General features: G+C 42.8%; 1 protein-coding gene across 1 annotated transcript in view; it reads right to left on the bottom strand.

Moving 5' to 3' along the window:
• The window catches only part of LOC125731640 (ATP-binding cassette sub-family B member 6-like), a 41,621-nt gene extending 27,968 nt beyond the window's left edge, over nucleotides 1-13,653 (bottom strand). Inside the window, exons 1-15 of the mRNA XM_049005894.1 lie at nucleotides 13,413-13,653; nucleotides 11,263-11,797; nucleotides 9,959-10,096; nucleotides 8,527-8,716; nucleotides 5,952-6,044; nucleotides 5,639-5,831; nucleotides 5,351-5,472; nucleotides 5,162-5,271; nucleotides 4,990-5,055; nucleotides 4,769-4,894; nucleotides 4,571-4,647; nucleotides 4,417-4,480; nucleotides 3,649-3,734; nucleotides 2,256-2,313; nucleotides 1,910-2,014 (exon numbers count right to left, since the gene is read on the bottom strand). Coding sequence (XP_048861851.1) covers nucleotides 1,910-2,014; nucleotides 2,256-2,313; nucleotides 3,649-3,734; nucleotides 4,417-4,480; nucleotides 4,571-4,647; nucleotides 4,769-4,894; nucleotides 4,990-5,055; nucleotides 5,162-5,271; nucleotides 5,351-5,472; nucleotides 5,639-5,831; nucleotides 5,952-6,044; nucleotides 8,527-8,716; nucleotides 9,959-10,096; nucleotides 11,263-11,778 — 1,944 coding nt within the window. The 5' untranslated portion in view covers nucleotides 11,779-11,797; nucleotides 13,413-13,653. The remainder of the gene's footprint in view (nucleotides 1-1,909; nucleotides 2,015-2,255; nucleotides 2,314-3,648; nucleotides 3,735-4,416; nucleotides 4,481-4,570; nucleotides 4,648-4,768; nucleotides 4,895-4,989; nucleotides 5,056-5,161; nucleotides 5,272-5,350; nucleotides 5,473-5,638; nucleotides 5,832-5,951; nucleotides 6,045-8,526; nucleotides 8,717-9,958; nucleotides 10,097-11,262; nucleotides 11,798-13,412) is intronic.
• Between the last annotated feature and the right edge of the window lie 9,549 nt (nucleotides 13,654-23,202).

The following is a 23,202-nucleotide window of genomic DNA, read 5'->3' as shown; positions in this document are numbered from 1 at the left end:
CCATCCATCCATCCATTTTCCAAACCGCTTATCCTACTGGGTCGCAGGGGGTCCGGAGCCTATCCCGGAAGCAATGGGCACGAGGCAGGGAACAACCCAGGATGGGGGGCCAGCCCATCACAGGGCACACTCACACACCATTCACTCACACATGCACACCTACGGGCAATTTAGCAACTCCAATTAGCCTCAGCATGTTTTTGGACTGTGGGGGGGAAACCGGAGTACCCGGAGGAAACCCCACGACGACATGGGGAGAACATGCAAACTCCACACACATGCGACCCAGGCGGAGACTCAAACCCGGGTCCCAGAGGTGTGAGGCAACAGTGCTAACCCCTGCACCATCATGCCGCCCCGATTCATCGAGTAATTGTTTGTATACAACATAACATATACATTGTAATTGGCGCAAGGCAGAAATCAACCACACGTTGCAGGGTACACACTCAATTTCACATATGGTCAATTAAGGCATCTCCAATTCACTTAAGTTTAATGTTTTTGAACAGTATAAGCAAATCGGCGAATCTGCTGAAAAGGCACCCATACACGGAGAACATGCAAACTCAATTAACGCAAGCGTCGGTGTCTAGTGAGGGTGCTACCCAGTGCACCCCTGTATCGCGAGGCTTGCACGACGTGCGATGTTAATATCAACATGGCATTTTTTGCACATGAATCATCACATTGCAAGGACCGAAATAGTTTGCTGAGTTCACACCATCAATAAGTTGCGCCAAAACATTTACTTCGACATAGTAAACCAAAATTAGCAAGCTTTGCAATTTTAACGAAGCTTCATTTTCAGCATTATCTAATATAGGTTTTAAAAAATATGTCTAAAGTTTACGGCCGCTGCTTTTGCAAAAGCACTGCATGCTTTCTGTTGGACTGATTCATAGATTGTGTGGTGGTTTTGTGAAAAATTAAGCAAAAAATGAGTGACGAAAAGAAAGGCAAAAAGGAACCGGTTATGAAGTCATTCATATTCTGCTATATGGAAATATTTTGTATTTTATAGTAACATTGAGCAAAAAGCAAGGGATTTGTTGGCACCAAGGTATTATCTGCCAACAGTCTGTCAAATAAGTTAAAACTAGATATATTTGACTCTACATTTGGCTGTGTAGTTCATTTTCAACTCCTAAATATCGCAATTTTCTTCTAGTCTCATAACAAGCAATATGTTAACAAAAATAATTGAAGTTATTTTTTGATGGGTTTTATGTACGCTATCATGCAAAATGACTTGGCTAAGCGATGGGGTAACCTTCGTTTTATCGATTATTCTGACATACAAGAATCACAATATGCAAAATAAATTAAGCCAAAGTGATGACAAAGGCAGGCTAGGCTACTCCGAGAGGCTAAATGGGACATATCTATGAATAACCTCTCGTTATTGGGAGGGTCCCTCAAACCAGAATGTCTTCTTTTAAGATGTGGCAGTCGTGACACGGTGATATTCAAGTTCTGCTTTGCAGTACTGACAGACATCTGCATTCTCATTCACTTTTAACATGAAGTGCTTCCACACAAATGGTGCCTTCGCTCTGTATCTGGACCCTCATCCTGCATGTGCCGTCCACCTTCTGCCGTATTGCCGGGTAATCGAGAAGGAAAATTTTAATCGATGCTTTTTAATAATCGAGTTCAAGTCGAGTAATTGTGACAGCTCTATACTTATGCACACAGGATTTTGCACTGTTTTCAATCACATATACCCCATGCTGCAATGCGAAAAGAAATCTTTGAACCAAACTGCTATGAACTAATAATGGAAACCCATAAAGTCAGCAAGCTTGAGTTGCGTCATTCCTCCTCCACCACATTAAAAACGAACATCATCTGCTGTCGCCCGTCCCACCATCGGTGCCCACGCTGCACTTTCCATAACTAGCCTCACCTTTGAGATGTCTTGGCCGTCGATGCGGATGCAGCCTCCCTGGACATTGTAGAAGCGGAAGAGCAGGCGGATGATGGTGCTTTTACCCGAGCCTGACTGGCCAACCTGGAGACGGCAGAACGGAACAGGAGAGAAGTGAGCAGAGAGTGGAAAGTAGTAAGGTAGAGTGCCATCTTTGACACCCTTACTGGGCGAGACCTTTCAGGAATATCTGCAAGTACTATTATGCTAAAAAGAAGACTAAATCTGAAGAGGTACAGGACATAATGCTGGAAATTGATAGGCACCTTATCTCCAGAGAGATCACGAAAACCACAAATGAAATGCAGTGAGGTTATAAACCTACCAGAGCTACGGTCTGCCCAGGCATCACAGTGAATGAGATGTCCTTGAGGATCTCCTTCCTACAGCGACATTTTTAAAACATATATTATACATCAGAGTGTAGCACAACACAGCTGTGACAGAGATTTCTGTTTGTTCTTAGATTCCAGCCCACAGAACCTTGGGGAGGGATTGGGGGGGGGGGGGGGGGGAGAAGGAGAGAAGGGGGATCAAAGCTACATAATAATGTTTCATCAGATGAACAATATGGACCATGAGAGGAAAGACCACCTGAAACATCTGGGTGAATTAAAATGTACAGCTGCACCAGGGCCTATAAAAATTAAAATGCATGAGAATAGTACATCTGTACTTGCTTCCCTGAAATGCTACCCTGTCTAATTTAGAGGTATTTTCCTCACTGTTAAACGCTAAAAAGGACGTGCAATAACATATCTTACGCATTATTTTATTCCATGCACTACTTCCCATACAGATATTAAGCTGCATTTTAATGGCCTAAAACACCTGTTTTGGATTCAATCACATTATCGTGACTTGCTTCTATAAGCAAAACAACAGACCGGCCAAAGATTCGATGCAATCGCCCTTTTTCTTTTTGCCATGCCATGATTGGCTCTGGACTTTGTAGTTTGTTCCAAATATTGTCTTTTGTCATTATGCTGCCAAAGCCGAGGCCACTTGGCTTAGTCTGTATTGCATGTGACTCTTCCCACGCAAAGACAGATCAATACATACTAACACTAACTTTCTACTGCCAGAGATGACCATAAACTCATCGGACAGTTTCTCATAAATCGGAGGATGACAGCAAGTCACCTTAAAAAGGAATGGGAAACATTAAGTGCAGGTGTGAATTGCACTGCTAGGATAGTTTGCATCAGGCTCCTAGAAGCAGGACTGAGGTCCCATAAAGGAAGGAAGAAGCCCTTCATTAATGAGAAACAGGGAAGAACCAGGCCGCAGTTTGCAAAACAAAAAAATTATTCACAATACATAAAATTTGAGAAATGAGAGAAACAAAGTGTGCTGTGGTCTCAATTTTTTTCTGTGGCTGTACTTTTGAAGACACAGGGAAACCAGATTTTCCCCCCATATTGGCAAATTGGGTTTTTACATTGTTGTTCTTAACATAGCGCTTTGTGATCCCGTAAATTAAAAAACAAAAACGATTAAATAAATTTTCATGTACTGACAAAGGGCAATTACATGGAGGCTTTGATTCCACCTGACCTACCTAAAAATTAGCACCCTCTACATGTGAAGTCACCTTTGGGCAAAGTTTTGTCACCGGATGGAAACTTGGAATAGTGACATTGTTGACATTTAAGCCTGACTCATATATATGTACACACACACATACACAGAGTCTGTGATGTCAAAGGCGAACATACCCATCAACGTAACTGAAATGGACGTTCTCAAACTCCACCTTCCCAGCCTTGAACTGGAGGTTTCCAGCATTGATGTCGTCCTTCACCTGGAGGGGGATGGAGGAGAGAGAATGAATGTGAAAGGGAGGTAGGAAGTGGCCATGTGTCACCAATGAAAACGAACACAAGCCAAGGAGAAGAGCCAAAGACTGCCACTGCACACACAGTGCCTCAACAGGGGGGGGGGGGGGGGGGGGGGGGGTCGCCCCTGGGCCTGCAAAGTGGATTAAAGAATTAACATGTCAAGAATACTCTTAGCAACCACCTTGAAGTTAGCATCAAAGCGTGCTTCCCCCCCCCCCACAGCGACGCCCGGCCCATCACTGTACAGCTACAGCTCCCGAAGACAAACTTAAAAAGAAATCTGAACATCAAATAATGCCTTTGTTTTGATTCTTGCAGACATTAACATATCAAGGGGATCTGAGCAGCCTTTGTGTGCTGGGTGTCGGCTGTGTGTTTCTGGGGAGAGTTTTCCCACAGCGGGGCCCGGCCCTGACCAAGGCTCAGGCCAGGAGGGGAGCAGAGGGGCTCTGTGCGAGCGCCCATCACATGCTCCGCTCACGCATCACTAAAACTCAGACCTCCTCCTGTCTGATCACCCAAAAAGTAGCCATTTTACATCTACCACCAAGCGTTACATAAGTAATAAGTAAGAACACACTTCTTATCTTAAGACACAAAACACCCTAGTGCGATATTTTGATATCACTGTGGAAAACGACATACTTCCTCCTCTTCCTCAAAGAGTTTGAACATGCTTTCCATGTCAATGAAGGACCTCTGGATCACCCTGTGGAGAGAAGGGGGTGTGGATTAAAGATGTCTTTGCGAGGCTATCAACTCCTCATGTCATTAAGGGTCCGCATCACCCAAGTCTCACCTGTAATAGGTTCCAAACCAATTGAGTGGCGTGTACAACTGGATGATATACGTCGCAAAGAGGATGTAATCACCAACCTATCAACCAAGCAGACATTTTAAACGCCTAAATCAGGACATCCCAAAACTCAAGAGACAGAATACCAAAAGTGTATCGGAAACAAATATATCACTATCTCAGATCGGAATGAAAAGACACCTGGAATTTTTTCTCTGAAACAAAGTAAGCACAGAGGAGAGAGCCGGCAAGCAGGCCGGCACCGATGATCACGTTCTGCGTCTGATTGAGTAAGGCCAGGGAAGCGTTTGTCTTCCATTCTGATGACTGAGAAAGAAGAAGAAATTCAGCATTAGCTTTCTCTCAACATATATCTATCATCAACGATGATTTTATTAATTTAAACATTGTCTGCTCGTCACCTGATACTTCAGGACGGCCTCCTCAAAGCAGCCGACCTCATAGCTCTCTGCATTGTAATATTTAACCTAAACAAAAAAAAGTAAGTAAAGTAAAAGGTAAGTTTGGGCCAAATGAATAAAACAAACCGGGGATAACAATGGTACCAGAAAGAGACGAGAGCTTTCGTATTACTGTCTCAAAGTTGAGCAGCGAGTCCACAGCTTTGGACTTGGCGGCGTTGTCCTGGGCATTCATGTCCCGGCGATACTTGGTCCTCCACTCAGTGATGATCACGGTGAGAGCTGAGGAGTGAAGGAAGGAGTTGGTGCTATGGCTGCAATCAGGGCACATGCCCTCTGCTGGATACGTCTCTGCACTCACTGAGGTAGAGGAACATGCAGACGAAGACGATGAGGCCAAACCAGGCATTGAAGTAGGAGATGAAGTAGATAATGGCGATGACGATGTCCGCAATAGTAGGGAAGATGCTGAAGGCAATATAGCTGGGGAGAGGTAAAGCAGGAGTTATTCCCACGGAATATTCTTTAATGGTACCGTTTGAAAGTAAATTCACTTCATCGCGGGTATGTGTGTGTGCGGGGGGGGGAGGGGGGCGGGGTTTAAGTTTGGAAATGGGACTGGCGATCTCAGGACAGGCACAGGACTCACCTGAGCAGGCTGTCAATGGAGGATGCGCCGCGGTCAACACTGCGCAGGACGTCGCCGGTGCGTCGGCCCAGGTGCCACCGCAGGGACAGAGAGTGCAGGTGTGCAAAAAGACGCACCTGGACCACGCGACTACTGTACTGCTGCACCCGGATCCATAAGAAGGACCGCAGGTTGCTGATAAACCCAGAGGCTCCTGGGGGATGGGAGAAGGGGATGGGCTGGGAATGAGAACTGGCCAATCACAAGCCTGAAGGATAAAGTAGATGGAAGTAAATGGAGCCATGACACTAAAGCAAAGAGAGCCTAAACCTACCAGCTCCACCTCCCTGCAAGAACTTCAGCAGCACGTAGATACAAACGGTTGTGGTCAAGGTCTTCCAGCTGCTGCCGTCCGACAGCTCGTTGACTGTCGAGCACAGAAAGAAGAACACAAGTTAAAGACTGCATTCACATTTAAATAATGGAATAAAAGAACAAATGCTGCCATCATCTTCCTTTCTTCGACGCAGGTATCGTATAATTTGATTTAAGCAGAATAATGTTCTTGGGATGCTACAAGAAATGCTACCAGAAGACCACAATTATGTAGCATTGTGCCACATAAAACAACTGAATGATATCTGGTCTTGTGAGAATAAACAAATAACAATAACTTTGTGACATAACCACAAATATTATTCCAGATTAATGGCAAAAAACCTGATTACATAAAAGGGTGGAGAATTCTGAGCATCTGATTTTGACACCTTCAGCAAACAGAGGCCTTTAACATAGATTATACTTCATCATTGTGCAGTTCGGGGATATTCTCAATCATATCATCCTTTTGACTCTTAAATAAAAAAAAATATATTAATTTTCTGCTGTGGGTACCGTAAGGTAGATCACAAGTTTTCATTTTTATTTGTGTTACTATATTATGGCTACAGCACACTTTGAAGAAATTGCAGCAAACGGCAAAGCAAGCTAGACCAGTTCTCATAACTGGTGTGTCTACAGGGAACAGGACTGTCAGAATGTGGAGTTAATATAACATAATACAATAAGTAATTGTTATTGAAATAGGTATTCATCCCGTCTGCAGAAAGCGTCTGCAAAGTTCTTTGCAGGAACATTCTGGTGCTCACTCATAGCAGGGACACGATCGGTCACACAGGGCAACTAAAAGACTTGACATGGGACTAGAGGTCACCAACATTTTTGCCCCGCTTTGCTTGTGCTCCATTGTGAGTGGGTTATATTATGGCTCAGAAACCTTGACTCGTGCATTGTGCAGGCAGCCATTTAAAGCTTCACTCAGCGGAGCCAAGGCGGCTGTGTGACTGCACGGCCAGTTCCGCGAGGCAATGCGGATCTGGGGCTGACCAGAAATCCCAACCAGACTCATTTGCATTCATTAGGGTTTTGATTGTAAAATGGGTGCAAAAGAGGGAAGAAAGGGAAAGAAGTGAAACAATACAAAACAAATGGCCAGAGAGGAGGAAAAAAAGTGACTCTCTCTTTTGGTGGTGACTGCAAAGAATGGAGTTGCGGTTTTCAGCCTTGGCACAGGGGGTAAAGGGAGCCCCAGACAAACAGCCCCTTGTACCAGCGTGTTAACTTTGCTGAAAGCCCCTTACGTCCCCTAATCGTGACTGGCAGGGTGGGTGACCTCCCCTATCAACCCCCAAGCCCACTCCACAGCACAAAAGGCTGCCTTTTCAGCAGTCGGCTCTTTTATGTGGCTAGAAACAGCAAAGCGTTATTCGCATTTGGTGACAAACCACAGAGCAGACATGTCCCTAAACATCCCTTGTTTGTTCACCCATGTTGCAGAGAGGCCTTTTGGAAAGTGCTTCAGGTCCATGTTATTCAGATAGGCAGGCAGGGAGCAGACCCAGGCCGGGAGGGGGGGGGGTGGCGGTGGGCACCAGAGCAGAGCTATGCAAAGGTTTAAACGCTGTCCAGTTTGGTCCCACATCCCTTTGTGAGAGTCGAAGGCATTTTGGCTGCGAGTTAACAGGGGGCTTTGACATTGGGTGAGGTGCTGGGGGTGGGGTGGGGGGGGGGGGGGGCACATCCTGCCGGCCAAGAAGGAGACACTCCAGTATGCCAAGGAGACATCAGTGAGACACCCGCTTCACACACAAACACACGCATGTGCTTGGTGCACGCATAGCCGAAAATAAGCACAGGCCGGTGACAGGGATTCATTTACGGGTCACTTTGTGAAAGATACAAAAAATGTGTCATTTAATACAGTGTGAACAAGACAAAAGTATTTACTTGTTTTCAATGAATACCTCAGAGTTCCACTGAATCCTTTAGCTATCAAATGAGCAGTTAAGTACCCAATCTCACAGAGCCAAAAGCCATTATTTATGGCTGATTATGCTATTTTTAATTAGGCCAACTATGGATAATGTTATGCTTGTGAAGAGTGAACGTCATGAATGAAGTGAAACCTTCCTGAAATGCGGGGATATCAGAAGCTGTTTTCATGGGAAGATAATGGGCAATTAAAAAACTTACTGGATGCAATAATGACCCAGACAAAGCTTTTCAAAAAATTCCAGTTCTGAAAGCTGGAGCGTGAATGCTGTCCCTGAGAGACAATATCGCTACTAGTTTAGCATATATGTCAATCTTGCCATCTACTGTCGACAGCTAGTACTGCAGCATATGCGGCTGCAATCAGAATTCAGGTCATATTTTTGTAACTATGACATTAGTACGAAACACCGAAAATGGTGTGAAAACATGTTTCTATATATACATTTTACATAGTTACAGAAAACCAGCATCTTAGAAACAACAGTGACCCAGACCAAATCAGAGCAGAGGATCCATATCAGCATACTGACAGCTCGTGACAATGCTGCCATGTGTGGAAACATTCATGTTCTTACCAATGTTCTTGTAGTAGATGGGCACGAAGACATTAATCGCCCGCTCTACACCTAGCAAACAGACGCAGAAGAGAACAAGCGCCTGCAGGAGGAAACTGCCCCGGGGCCACATGTACGGTATCAGCAGACCGAACTTCTTCCGGAATCCCTGCCAGGTGGACTGGGACTGTGGAGAGCCGCCTAAAAGCGGCTGGGAGGCACACAGAGCAGAGAAGGAAATAAACAATATGGTCATTTAAAAACAAAAACAGAATCAAGAGTATTATCATTATCTGCAATATATCTACCAATTACATGTTTTATGATGGTCAATAGATATAGTAGGGCATCGAATATATCGAAGGGTACAGAGTGTCATCGACAGCATTATTTTAAAAAATGCAAACGCATTTCAAATAACAGACCTGACAACTTTTTAAGTGCATAAAAATAACCAAAAGAGGCATAAAACAATCTAGAGAAACTTATAGATTAAAAGAAAAAAAGTGGTGTGGTTCCTACCTGTATATTCAGCATAAAACATGGTTCCTCTTTGGCTAAAATACTTTATACCATTTTAAGGTTTTCATACAAAGCAGATTTGCTGCTGTGTCATTCTTACATTGCATTGTTTCGCATAGTTATTTTTTTGTTTTACAAAGTCATTGTTTTGTTTCGTATAGCCATTGTTTTCTTTTGCAAAGTCATTGTTTTGTTTCGCATAGTCATTGTTGTGAGCAAAATGAGTGAAGTGAGTGAGGTGGTACACAAACATCCAGATATTTCCAGGCTATTCACTTTCCCTCTAAACGGGTGTCACTGAGTTCTGAGGCGCAGTTTGAATCAGGGTCATTCATTAAAATTAAAGAATTTAAACGGTTGGTAATATTAATTGTTATTCTTACTGCTATTGAACTGCAGAGTGGAAACTATAACCCAGTCTGCTTAATCTTCATCGCTACACTAGAACCAAATATCTATTTCATAAAAGATTTTAAAGGATTAATTGATTTTTACATTTAAAACTTGTGTTTACCTTTTTTATTCAAAGCTGAACATTGTACTACAAATGCAATTTTAAGGAAGGGCTATAACCATAACACTTCATTGATGCTGATTATTAAACTAGTCACCTGATAAAGACATTTAACCACATTTGCCTCTTTGACATTCATCATTTGTACACTTAATATATGCTCACTCGTGACCTCAACGTCAGTTCAGAAACACAAAAACAGCCTAAATTGAAGATTTTAATTGTACGATGTCTAAAGTAAATGCTTTTAAGATAAAGTCTGAATTCAAATACAAGTACGGGTATGAAAATGATATAAATCTACACATCCAGGGGGTGTACACAATCTCTGGCAGATCGATGCTGTAATGAATATACAGTAAACAGACCTTAACACTAAGTCTTGGTGTCCTGCCACTGACAGACAGCTAGGATTACCTGTCCATGTTCTAGGTCACGTTCATCCTCGTTGATGAGAAGCATATATGGTCGCTTTGGTAAACCTGGAGCCTTCAAGCCCAGGAGAAACAGTGCCCCTGTGCCAAGATAACGGACCATCCAGAGTGCAAATTCCACCTGTGGTGATATAGACTGCATCTCAGCCATCAGCACTAACACACATTCTCTATACTTCTGAGAAAGACATATAGTCCAGTTATAAAGGGATGGAGCAGTTGTGATGGCTGGAGTAGGCAACCCTGATCCTGGAGTGCCGGAACATAGCAGGTTTTCCATCCTACCTGGTCTCTGATGAGAGATACCTGATCTCAGGCAGATATTAACTTGCCAGGTAGGACAGAAAACCTGAACCAGGTCAGGGCTGCCTACCCCAGTGATAAGGATTTATTTTCCTTTCTTTAACAAATCAGCATTTTACATCAAAGAGATATTTTTTGTAAATTAATTCAAAATGAGCAATGGAATCACATTTCCTAAGATATAAAATCTCTTCCTTTCTCCTCAAAGTTCTGTTTTATCTAATAATAATAATAATAATAAAGGTGTGGAATATTTGTTTGATCATCTGAAAGACATACATGTGTGCTTCATGGGAAGTCAGACGAATTCAGCACAGTATGACAATTATGTCTGCTTTTGTATGTCTACAAAAGTAGCAAACGAAAGTGTTGATCCTCAGGAAGTCAGGCACATGAGCCAATTCGTCAGTTAAATGCATGATGGAGGAAGAGGCGGAGACCGCATGACAAAGCTGAGCAATGACTCAGCAACTTTGAACATTTCTCCTGTGTTTATCCCACTCTTTTGGACTATTCTTTTCCCCCACTGTCATGTGTCAAAAATCGAATTTTTATGGAAGGATAAGTTTTATTACTCTATATTACCACATGTCAAAAATCATGTAAAAAAAAAAAAAAAAAAAAAGCTAGCAACCCCCAAACATGTGCTAACATTTATGGTCCTGGTCTGTTTCCTGGACTAGATATAAACTGAACCCATAAATCAACATAAAATAATACCCATAAATACATAATACACAAAATAAAGACATGTGGGGCTCTGCTTCGGTTTCCTTCTTAATATTCTACTTGTTAATCCGGGTTTTGAAAGCGGTACATATGGTCAGATCTACAACAATTCACATATCAACTGGTAAGCAACAGATTTTCAGAATCCCAACAGAGTTAAAGAACAGAAATAAAAGCCATTTTACTGAAAACATTATATCCAACACTGCAGAGAGTCATTTTTAAGTAATGTTCTCCAAATGTTTCAAAACTCACCTGCTGATCTGTAGATTCAAGACCCCACCACCAGAGGGGGCTGTACCAAGAGACAAAAACGAGGTTCTCCGCCGAGAAGGCTAGGGCCCAGAAGAGCAGAAGAACTGTGCTGTGTCCTCGAGTTCGGTCTTGAACCAGAACCCGCCGGCGCTCCAAGTGCAGCAGGGCAATAGCACAAGCCCAGCCCAGTGCAGAGAGGCAGCCATAAACCAACACATAGCCATGAAGCTCCGTGCCCTGTACTGCCCTCCAGATCATGCCCACCAGGAACTGGAGCAAGAGCAGCACGGAAAAGCCCTGCTGCAGTCTGAAAAGGCGTGAGCGTGGCACAAACTTGGGCTCCATCATTGTGCCATAGTGCTGGTAACAAACCCAATGGAATGTCCCAAAGAACAATGAGAAGGTGAGGAGCACGGTAGGGACCAAGGTGGCGTAGAAGCAGGGGGAGAAGCCGCCCTGCACCCAGGCCTGTGCAAGCGAGGTGCTGGGGTTGCAGTAATTCCCTAAAACTGCCATGACTGAGGAACCTTCGCCTCTGTTGAGAGAGAAAAAATAAAAACTCTTTGAAAGAGATGTGGCTGAAATCGTCATACTTTTCCCAAAGCTGAATAGAAAATGATTATGCTGTTGATTCAAACACTCTCAAATCACACATTAAATCTCTAATAAGAATATGCTTATATGAGGCAAGTAAGAAGGGACTGTTCCATTTGAAGAGGGGGGGGTCACTGCTTCTTGAATGTACATTTCTAGATAGAAATTTAAGCAAATTGGAGGTGGTAACCTCATACTGTGTAACCCCATCCAAAGTGACTGTGCTGCACACAAGCCTTGGCACATTTGGTCTGGAAACCAGAACTCCAGCTGCTTTAATGGGATGTGTTTATAAAGGCTTTCTGTTATTCCAGAACCATTGCAGCAAAAAGGCAGAATTGATATTAATCATTCTAAGTAATATAACAAATGGTTACTGTAGTCATGTTTTGCATCAAAGACATTTGATTTCATCAAGTCATATAATTGATAAAATAAGCTTCTTTGCTTTTCATTTTCTGGCAAGCCCCAGTGACTCTTCACCGAGACTACCTTCTATTAGCACCAAGAATTAATGGGAACCTTATTACTTGTGACCACAAAGAGGATGCCGGATGCGCTGTCTATTATGCCTTGTAAAACATCTTGGTAAAATTATCCCGATCAGTAATAAATGTAGGAGTTCTAATCGAAAATACTGTCGATTTCTACAACCACAGCAATGCGAAACAAAAATGCCTACATAACGACAACATTGTCTGCTAAGTTTATAATGACATGCTGCCTCCATGTTTCTTACGATCTTATACAGTTGGTGAATCTAAAATAAAAACATCCGTCTTGATTGTATACATCCGCTTCGATGTTTAGCCTATTACTGCACAAGGCAGTGAAAACACAACACGCGCTGGAAAAAATAGGATCGGGCTCTCGCACCAAAACGGTCCATAGCTGCGCTATTCCCGGCTGACTCGTCTATGCCAGGAGGCTGGGCACCGCACACTGCAGCCTGCTTTCCCGCTAAACTGGGAGCTTTAAGTCTGTGTGTCATCCTGAGAGACTGAATCATGGTGCAGAAGAACCCCAGCTGTCAATGAGACTCCGAAAGGAACCACTCAACTATCCCTGCTTTTCTGTACTCCGAAACCCTTCATTATGTTAGGTAAACTAACAACAACAAAGAAGTAATTTGGTCATTGCCATATGTAGCGAAATGAAGTTACACAGTAAAGCTACAAAACGACCGCAGACTGGCGATCACACCCTATATACAGTAAATAGGTCAACAAGATTTCCATCGAACCCTAAAGAGACAGCAGTCCCGTTAATAATATGCACGAAACAGTAATTTACCAAGCAAAATATACTGCGAAGTACTGTAGTAGAATGCATAATTTATCAACCTGAATTTTCCACACCACCGTAAAAGTGCCAACTACCAAAACAAAGCTGCGATCTCTGAAGTACTGCAAGCTTCTTCGCAAATAACAATTACAGGAATATCGAAAGCTTGGGGGAAATGACGCACCAACATCAAACTACAATGCGAAGATTAGTCGGCAGTGATACCAAACAACTAGCCCTTTAGCAGTGCTGCACATTACAGTGACACTTACCTTTCCCAAGACACAGGTTGTTTCACAGGACACCAAGGTTACGGCTGCTTAACAACGGTAGAAAGTCAGCGAGAATTTAAGGTTGTAGATGAACAGGACAGAAAAACAATATTCAAGCGATCGATACATACACATATTAAGAGAAATAGACGATATACGTCCTTCTTAAACTACCGCGTACGGGCCGATCAGTGACTCGGCATTCGACTAGGTGCGGACTGAATACGTCACTGAAAGAAGCCGGCAAGCGCCACGCCCACCGGTTAGCGAGTACTGCCGCATGTTACCTGCCGGCTGCTGTGTAATAAGAAGGCGGGGTGAATCTAGGTTTTGGCATATGCTAATCAGACTCTGAAAGGACGATTTAAAATACGGAATACCTCAAAAACATATTCATTTGTTGGCTCGTAAGAGATCTAGCATTTTTTGTACGAGTTCTGATGACAAAAGCTGACGAAATATCGCGTTTAGTTTGTTGATTACAAAATGGTCAAGTCTAGTTTTTGTAATATTGCCTATTGGATACCAGGCCACAGGGCAATTAACGATGTTTATAAATTAACCTGGATTAAAAACATTTCTAATACTCTTACCCTGGTATTGAATCGGTAATTAGTTCTTTGCTGTGCTATCACAAAGTTATAAATGTAGTGAATTACCTACCAAACTTTTGAATTTTCAGTAATTCACACTATATATAAATCATCATCCTTGTTAGTTTAAAAACTTTATTAAAAGCACACTTAACTATGGATTTTTGTCCAGCTACACACCAGCCCTTTTAATTGATCATTAGGAAATCTCTAATTTTTATCTCACAGTAGAATCTTTAGTTAATGTTTTAACCATAAAGTTTTACATACAAATGTGAAAACCCATCAGCAACACCTCCCTCCCCAATGAGCTTAACCTCTTCAATGCTTGCTTTGATAAGGCCACTTAAAAAAAAATTGGTTCTCGTCCTTTTTTTTTGGAGGGGGTGGGTCGGGCGGGAGGGATTTTTTTTATTTTTATTTTTTTTACAAATTTTGATTGACTGGACTTTCAAATATGTAAGAAAATACATATTTGAAAATACATACCGAAGAGAGCAGACCTACTTAGTACACCTCCTCAGTTCTTCATTTGTTGCGTTTCAAATATATTAAATGTAAGAAAATACAAGAATGTAAATTTCTTGATCCATGTGTATCTCATAAATGCCTTCCCAACTATGGATTTGGATACTTTATGCTGATGTTTCATTCGTGAATATAAAAATTATACTATTTGAAACCAATATTCTGTTTGTCATTCCCATTCTAAATGAACAACCAAGATTTTAAAATATATATCTAGAAAGAAAGTGCATTAAAACATGTTAAAACACGAGGAATTTACAAAATACAGGAACCTGAATGGTTGAACAAGGAAATGCAACTCTACAAACAAGTACTTCAGAACATGTACCACATCACTTTCCCAGATTTAAATCTTTGCACCAGCCCATCTCAGGTAGAGACAAATTTAGGTTCATGAAACCATTCCAAGACTAGGATTACACAATGTGGATCAATCGTCGATGTGGAATGCGCGGGAAATTCAAATTTCGTCATTCTTGGGCATTTTCCATGCGATTTTTACGAAATAAAAAAAAATTTGGGTCGGAGGCATTTTGGCGGGTCGGGCGGGGACGAGAACCAATTTTTTTTTTTTTAAGTGACCTAAGGATGATAAAGAAGCTGGTAGAAAATACATGCCAACCCTCCCCAACAAGCTGTCCCTTACATTCTCCATCTCCGACATGCAGGCTATACTGAATATGATCAATACAAAAGAAGCTGCTGAACCAGACTGCATCCATAGCTGCATCTTGACAGAGGACTTGCACTGGACAACTTACTGCAGTCTTCACTGACATATTCAACCTGCCCTTGGACCAGCAAGTTGTCCCCACATGCCAAGACAACAACGATTATTCCAGAGTCAAAGCATTTTGCTGCCACTGGTCTACATGACACTCCACAAGGTGCTCACCCTCATCATCATTAAATGCCTTGATAGGATGGTCCTGACCCAACCAAGAGCTTGTCTTCTCCCTACCCTTGACCCCTACCAGTTTGCCTATCGCCCCAACAGGTCAACCGAGGATGTTGTCTCTATCGGATAACATTCCACTTTGGCACACCTGCACCACAAAATAGACATATATCGGGAAGCTCTTTGTGGTTTTCTCATCAGCATTCTAAACTGCCATTTCATCAAAATTGGTCTCCAAGCTCATTGACCATAGCATGAGAACCTCACTCTGAACTTTCTGGTTAAGCAGCTGTACCTTCTCCAATCAGGAGGAGTACTGGAGTCCCACAGGGCTGAGTGCTGAGCCTTCTCCTCTACTCCCCTTTTCATCTGTGACTGTGGGCTCATCAGGAATGATGAGAAGACCTGCAGGCAGGAGGTTCAAAACCTGGCTGCATGGCATGTTGACAACAATCTGGGCCTCAACAACAGGAAGATTAATGCCGCATTCCATTTACTTCGGAGGACTGAAGTTGGAGCTGGGAATGATTTCACACGAAGTCAACCGGGTTTCAGCACAAGTTAGAAAGTCATTTAACAATACCAGGGACCTGCTCTTTCTTGTACCCCGGTTTAAATGACATTTAAATACATTTCTATTTTTGCAAAACTCGAAAGCACATTCTCATTCATCAAAACACATTTTGCGCTGTGGTGAACTTTGATGCAAAATAGAAAACACAGGCCGCAGAGGTTAAGCGCAGCCAGCACACAGTAGTCATTTAAACACAATGACTCAAAACTGTTCACACACATTTTTAAACATTTGAAGAAGCCAAAGAGTGACTAGAACATAGAATATGTGCCATAGGTGAATAGGAGCTGAATTTCGATGTCAAGGTACAAATGGGTCACACAGAGGATTCTTTCTTTCCGTGACTCCTGCTTGTCAGTTGCACAACATTTTACTGTAATATGCCTCTCATTTCTTTACTTTTTGGCTTTGTTCTTTACAGTAACATTTCTGGAGTACTGAATACAGCAAACGTTGCATATTAGTTATCAGTCATAACTGTACAGTATACAAATATTTTCGGTAGACGACCATACTTTTTTTTTACTATAGTCTTACGGTTTCTAATTTACATGACAACAACAGTTTTGACTGGTAGTGTTTTCATTTTTTTTGTGAGTTTAGCTTGAATTTTAGGGTTTGTGCTTAGTGGATTGATTAAAGGAGAGGAGATTTTAGGAAATGTGTTTTTTTTCAAAAAAACTAAAATGTCAAGGCATGTCAGACTACTTTGAAAGTGGGTGAGAGGCTTCAGACTTCAGGCTCCAAAGGGTTACAGTAAATACTTACTATGCTATTTTTCTTTTACGCTCCTCTTTTTGAGTCTGGTACTCTGACAAAAAATTCCCAATCTATCTGCAATGTAGTGACGTAAAGTCCATCCATTTTCCAAATTGCTTATCCTACTGCGTTGCAGGGGGTCCGGAGCCTATCCCGGAAGCAATGGGCACAATGCAGGAAACAACCCAGGATGGGGGGCCAGCCCATCGCAGGGCACACTCACACACCATTCACTCATACATGCACTCCTATGGGCAATTCAGAACATACAAACTCCACAACGTGACCCAGGTGGAAACTGGAACCCGGGTCCCAGAGGTGTGAGGCAGCAGTGCTAACCACTGCACCGCCATGCCGCTCCAAGATGTAAAGTATTGTCAGCAAAACAACATGATACTACCACCACCCTGCTTGACCACTGGTTCAGTGTTCTTAGGTTAAGAAAACAACCTCACCCTGATCTCCTGCAAACATATCTCTTTTCATTGTGGCCAAGCAGAGAAGTTAATGACACATTCACACGTCATTGTGATTGCCCCCCACCCCCACCCCGTGAATATGCAGCCATCAGTAGCCTTTCAGACTGTTAGCCAGACAGAAAGACAGAACACACTAAGGAATGTGTCTGTTTTATTCAAGCACAGAACAGAACCATGTTTTTTTTATTTTTCATTTTCTACTCTGTCCACCTTTATTCTCCACAATCAACCTTATTACTTTGGTTAGGCCTGTAATTAGTCTGTTACACACATCTTGGGTCACTCTCCTCTCCCAAAATAACTCTATTGCTTGGACACACTGCTGCTTTGTACCTGGCTTGACTTCCTTGCAGATGAAGTCTTTCATCATGTGCCAAAGAAGCTCGATGGACTTCAAATCTGTTTCATTGTCATATACCACAATGTCCCTCACTGCTTGACAATCTTATTACTTTGTTTCGGTCTGTAATTATTATACTGCACACATCGTGGGTCCACCTCATCTCCAAAAGGTGATGTAAAATACAAAATCCTAATTTCATCAATAAACTGACTAAAAACACATTTTGCTAGTTTTAGGCCATCTTTGCCTCACAACAGAAACAATTTCTTAAATTTCACAGCCCATTTATTACAATGTAGTCAGTTTATTAATTAAATTGGAATATTGTCTAAATATAGGAAAATTATACTTGCTTAGATTTTCATTTTCTGCAGTGAAATTACAATACTTGATTTCAGGTAATTACCTGATTTCAGGTAAGTCACTTCAGCTTTCATAATCACTGCTCTCCCTGGTGGTTCGATAAATCATTGCAAGTACTTTACACACAGAGAGGTCAGGGGCGGATCATGCCGGCCCCCTTATTCATTACATCATCGTGGGGATCTCATTATAGTCAAGGTCCCACCCAGAACCCAGTAGGGGCCAGATATGGACCAGCCAAGGACCAGTCAAGGCCCCATCATGGAAACAGGGGAAAATTCAAGTGGCTGCATCTGTAAGGACAGCCTCTTGGGGCGCTGCGGAAGTCAGGATGGGCTAAGCAGACTCTTGCAGACCAGGCTCTGTAGGTGCAGCCATCTCTACTGGGCAGGACTCTGGATGCACGGTGGCCTCCCTTGGCAGGGCTCTTGAGGTGTGGCAGCCTCTTCTGGGCAGGGCTCTGGCTGCGCAGGATCAGGCAAGATGGGTTCTAGCTGCGGAGGGTCAGGCAAGGCTGGAGACACGGGCACAGCCAGCTTCTTCTGCTCCTTCCTCCTGTGGGCGAGCTGAGGAGAGCCAGAGGGCTGAGCTGCAGTGAGCAGCCAAGAGCATTGTGGGGTTGAGCTGATGCAAACTACAGGGATGTAGCCAGCAGAGCAGCTTCACACTGTGGGGAAGCAATGAGCAGTGGGTCTTTACACTGTGGGGAAGTGATGGGCAGAGCGGCTGACGATACAGGCACAAGAAGTTTGGGTGGAACAGCTGTCTCTGGGGTTTGTTAGCTCTGACCTCCTCCAGTGGAGAAGCCTCTTTTCTGGTGGCTCTCTTCTCCAGTTAGTGTACCTCTAGCAGGTCCTCCTGAATTCTCTCCACCAGCTGGAGATCCGAGGTCAGAGAGAGGGCTGCTAGTGTTTCACCGGCCCATTGAAACAGAGAGAGTCCCTCTGATTATGGCAGGGCTCAGAACGCAGGAATGCGATCCTCTGACAACATGGATCCCTGGATGGGGAGTCATGGGTACAGGCTGCTGGATCACCTGCGGATGCTGGTCATTTTGTCACGAAATGGAAAAGGAACAATTCGTGGGGTCGGCAAACTGGCATAGGGAAACAAAACGGGACCACTAGGGTTCAAAATGGGAAGACCAGCACAGGAAAGGGCACAGACAACAGGATGACTGACGTCAATGACCAGACTAGGGAGCAAACGAGAGGCAAACACTAATATTCAAGGACTAAAGAAGGGCAAAGGACAGACAGGTGATTCCCGTAGACCCAAACAGAAGGGAACAGAATGGCCAGCAGTGACCTCTGCTGGCCATTCAGGGGCACTTCAGATAGTTCCTGACAGTAGGTGCAGTTTGTAAGCTTCCACCTAACTTAGCTAGTGCAACCCATGGATATCAGAAATTCACTGTTAACTAGTCGAAATGTCAGTTGTTGATATCAGAAATGAAATTTTAGCTAGTTGAAAATCCAATTTCTGATATCAGGAATTCGATGGTAAATTATAATTCAGTGTTAAATATAGCTAGCTACAACTGAATTGCTGATATCGGAAATTGATACTTTACAACAGCTACAACTGAATTTTAATTAGTTGCAACTGAATTCCGGTTATAGGAAACTGGCTGTCCTGCCCTGCTTGTCCGATCCTTCCGTGTGCCACGCCCCCTCACTAATCCCACATGGAATCCCCGTGTTTACCAGCCGTTTCTTGTTGCTCTCATTAGTCTTTTGTATTTAAGTGTGCGCTAGGTATGATTTCCCAGTCTGATGTCCGGTTTGGGTGCCTTGCCTCGTCGTTGCCTACCATAAATCCCTCATTCTCTGATTCCTCGTCTCCCTGCTTCCCCGGTCTGTTCCATGACACTGGCATTTGAACTACTTCAAATTTGAATTCTCATTGAATGAGAAAAATGGTTTGAATCTCAACAGCTAAAATAGAATTTCTGATACCAAAAACTGCCATTATAATTAGTTACAACTCAATATCTAATATCAAGAATTTGCATTCTAACTAGTTAGAACTGAATTTGTGATATCCTCTATAAATGAATTTAACTAAAACGCCTTGCCATATGTTCATCTCATTTGCACTTCTGCAGATTAGGATGCAGCTGCCCGACTCATTTCCAGCCTTCCCTAGTTCTCCCACACTATACCATTACTATGCCCCCTCCACTGGCTTCCTGTAGCTGCCTGCATAAGATTCAAAACACCGATGCTCGCCTACAAAACCAAAAATGGACCAGCACTCTCCTACCTAAAAAAACGTATCTCACCCCGCACTGCATTATGTTCCCTCCGATCCTCCAGCACCGCTCGACTGGTCCCACTATCTCTGAAGACAAAAGGAAAACATGCATGTAGAATTTCCTGTTTTGGCACTTAAGTAGTGGAATGAACTTTCGCTAAATGTCCGAAAGGCTGAGTCACTTCAAACAACGACTAAAAACCTACCTCTTTCGGAAGTACTTGGACTAGCACTTCTAGAATTATACTCTTTTTTTAAATCTATTATATGCCACCAAGGTTTTTTTTAGAGAGAGAGTATTCTGTGCTGGGTTCTGTTGAATGATGAAGACTAATGTCAGTCGCTCTGGCTAAGGGTGCCTGCCAAATGCTGTCAATAAAAACAGAAAAATATAGAAAAAACACCACTTTGTGCACTCGTTCCCTTGTCCATCGCACCCTGTCCTTCCCTTACTCTACGTCCCCTTTCCCTTTCACTCTGTTACACCCAAATCCTAGACAGGGACTCATAACAACGGCTGCTGGTTGTGTAAAATTAATTTGCGCATGCACATACCTTGAGCTGCCCGGTAGAGGGAGGTGCCAGTATATTGGAGGTCTGGATAAGGGAGGTTTGACTGTATTTCCGGACGACTGTAGAGCAGGCGTTGATTACGGAGCGCTCAGGGAGCTGTTTGCTGTTATAATTCAACTTCTGTAAAATGCTGGTGATGGCTATAGAATGTCTGTGGTGATTTGAGATGCTGGACATCATGGATACCCAAAGTCAATAACAAATTTGTGTTTGAAAGGTCATTGTTTTCCAGAATCGTTCAGCACTATTTCCCACATTAAATGCACAAAAATGACTAGACTCTCGGTTTCAGCGATACCAACCTTGATATTGGATGAAATCGGATTGAAAAGAAGATCGTGTAACAGAGAGACTCTGTTTCACATGCTGTTGGGAATGTTTCTGTGAACGCAAATTATACAGGTGGCTACAAGAGTGGGTTTTTCTGAGATACAAAACATGTAACTGATGTTGAGATACTTTACTATATTTATTCGCTTTCATTTTATTTTTGATCTATTTATTTCAAAATTGATGCATGCAAGCTAAATTGAACTGAATCGAAAGGTATATAAGGGTATATTAATGTTAAACATCTGACAACAGCTATCATACAGTGTGATCCCTCTGCTGAACCTTATCTGTTCACTACTGTTAAGACATCTTTGTGTTTCGTCCTGCCTATCATGTCTACCTCATCGCCCTGTTTTCCTCCCTGACATGCTTGTCCGTCTTACCTCCTGTTCCTGCCTCCTTGTTAATCACTCCCAGCTAACAAGAGGCAGCTGGGAGTGATAAAAAATGAGGGTTAGGAATGAGAGGTAAAACAAATGAGTAACAGATGTGGCTTGTTAGGGACGCACTTGGGAAGAGAGAGGAAGGTCAGATGGACACGGGGGCAGCATGTGACAGTCCCCCCCATACACACACACACACACACACACACACACACACACACTGAAGCGTGCCTTCACAAAGGAAGAACAGATGAAGGCACGAAGGAGCAGGAGAGGCTACTGAGAGCTGTGAGGAACCAGCAAGTAAATCTGCAGCAAGTTGAGAGGAGCCAGCAGACGAATCCCCAGTGAGCTGCAAGGGGTCGGCAGGCAGACTCGCTGTGAGCAGTTTCTCATGAAATGTAGGAGGACATCAAGTGACCTTCCAAAGGAATGGGAAACATTTGCAGGTGTGAAGTGCACTGCTAGGGCAGTTCATATTAGGCTCCTAGAAACAGAACTGAAGTCCCATAAAGCAAGGAAGAAACCCTTCATTAATGAGAAATAAAGGAGAACCAGGCTGCAGTTTGCACATATATATATAATTTTTTTTACATTTTTTCCACCATTGTATATCACTCTCATTCTTCCCTAGTACAATCACATTTGTCTATTTATTTATAACAAATGTATACATTCATATATTGTACAGTTTCTAGCACTTTTGCACTTTTTAGCATTTTCAGATTAGGTGCCAAACTGCATTATGTTGTTTGTGTACTTCTCCTTTGCATTATCACAATAAAGGTGAATAATGTAATAATTTGCTTATTGGGTAACCAGTTATGAATATATTTGTCAGGGTCAGCACCCATATCCTTCATATCTCTTCCTCGTTTGGCCGGTAGGTGTTGCTGGCCACCCTGTTCCCTCCCCTGTCTTCCTGCTGGGCCCTTGTGTGTTTCCCCTATTTCCTGGGCTGCTGTGTGTGCATTGGTTGAGCATGCGGTACTGAGGCTGTGGCTCTCTAGCCATGGGTTCTAGGTCAGCCTCACCAGTTGTTTGTATTTATTGGTCTTCTATTCCTTAGTGTTTGTTATCTTTGCTTCCCTGTTTGTTTGCCCTGCTTGTGTCCTGTTCAATTTTGCTTTTGCTTGTACATGTTCCTAGTCTCCCTAGGACTGGTACACTTAAGTCTTTCTTGGGTTTCCTGGTTCTTGTTAATTGTAAGTTAATTCACCTGTGACGTGTTCCATGACCTTGTTGATTGGTTGTTAATGTTTTTCACAATTCACACCTGCCCTTTGTTAGGCCTTGTTACCTGTGCCTTTAAGCACCTGCCTTTGTTCATTTCCCTAGTCAGGCACTGTACTCGTTACCATGTGTGGTTGTTGTAGTTTGCCTTCCTAATCCTGCTCCCAGTGTTTTGTTACTTTGTGGCTCTTTTAGTTTATTCCTTATTTTTCGGGTGTGTTATAAACCCCTTCTGGTGTTTTTGTTTTGGTATATTTCCCTGTTTTTATATTTTTAGTTGAATTCAACAAATGACTTTTCTCGGATCCGCCAGGTGATTGTCACCTTCATGTCGGTCTGCACCATGTCTGCTGCCGTAACAGTATTGGTATAATAACATTTATCTTAATATTCATTCTATACAACTTTCTTTGATGGGATGTAAAGGATTTTCAATAGTCACAGATGTTGCTTGGTTGTCTTCAATATGTACTGT

The sequence above is a fragment of the Brienomyrus brachyistius genome, chromosome 1 (genome assembly GCF_023856365.1).
Source record: "Brienomyrus brachyistius isolate T26 chromosome 1, BBRACH_0.4, whole genome shotgun sequence".
Taxonomy (NCBI): domain Eukaryota; kingdom Metazoa; phylum Chordata; class Actinopteri; order Osteoglossiformes; family Mormyridae; genus Brienomyrus; species Brienomyrus brachyistius.
Note: the sequence above shows the minus strand (reverse complement) of the source record. Positions and strands in the feature narration are given on the sequence as shown.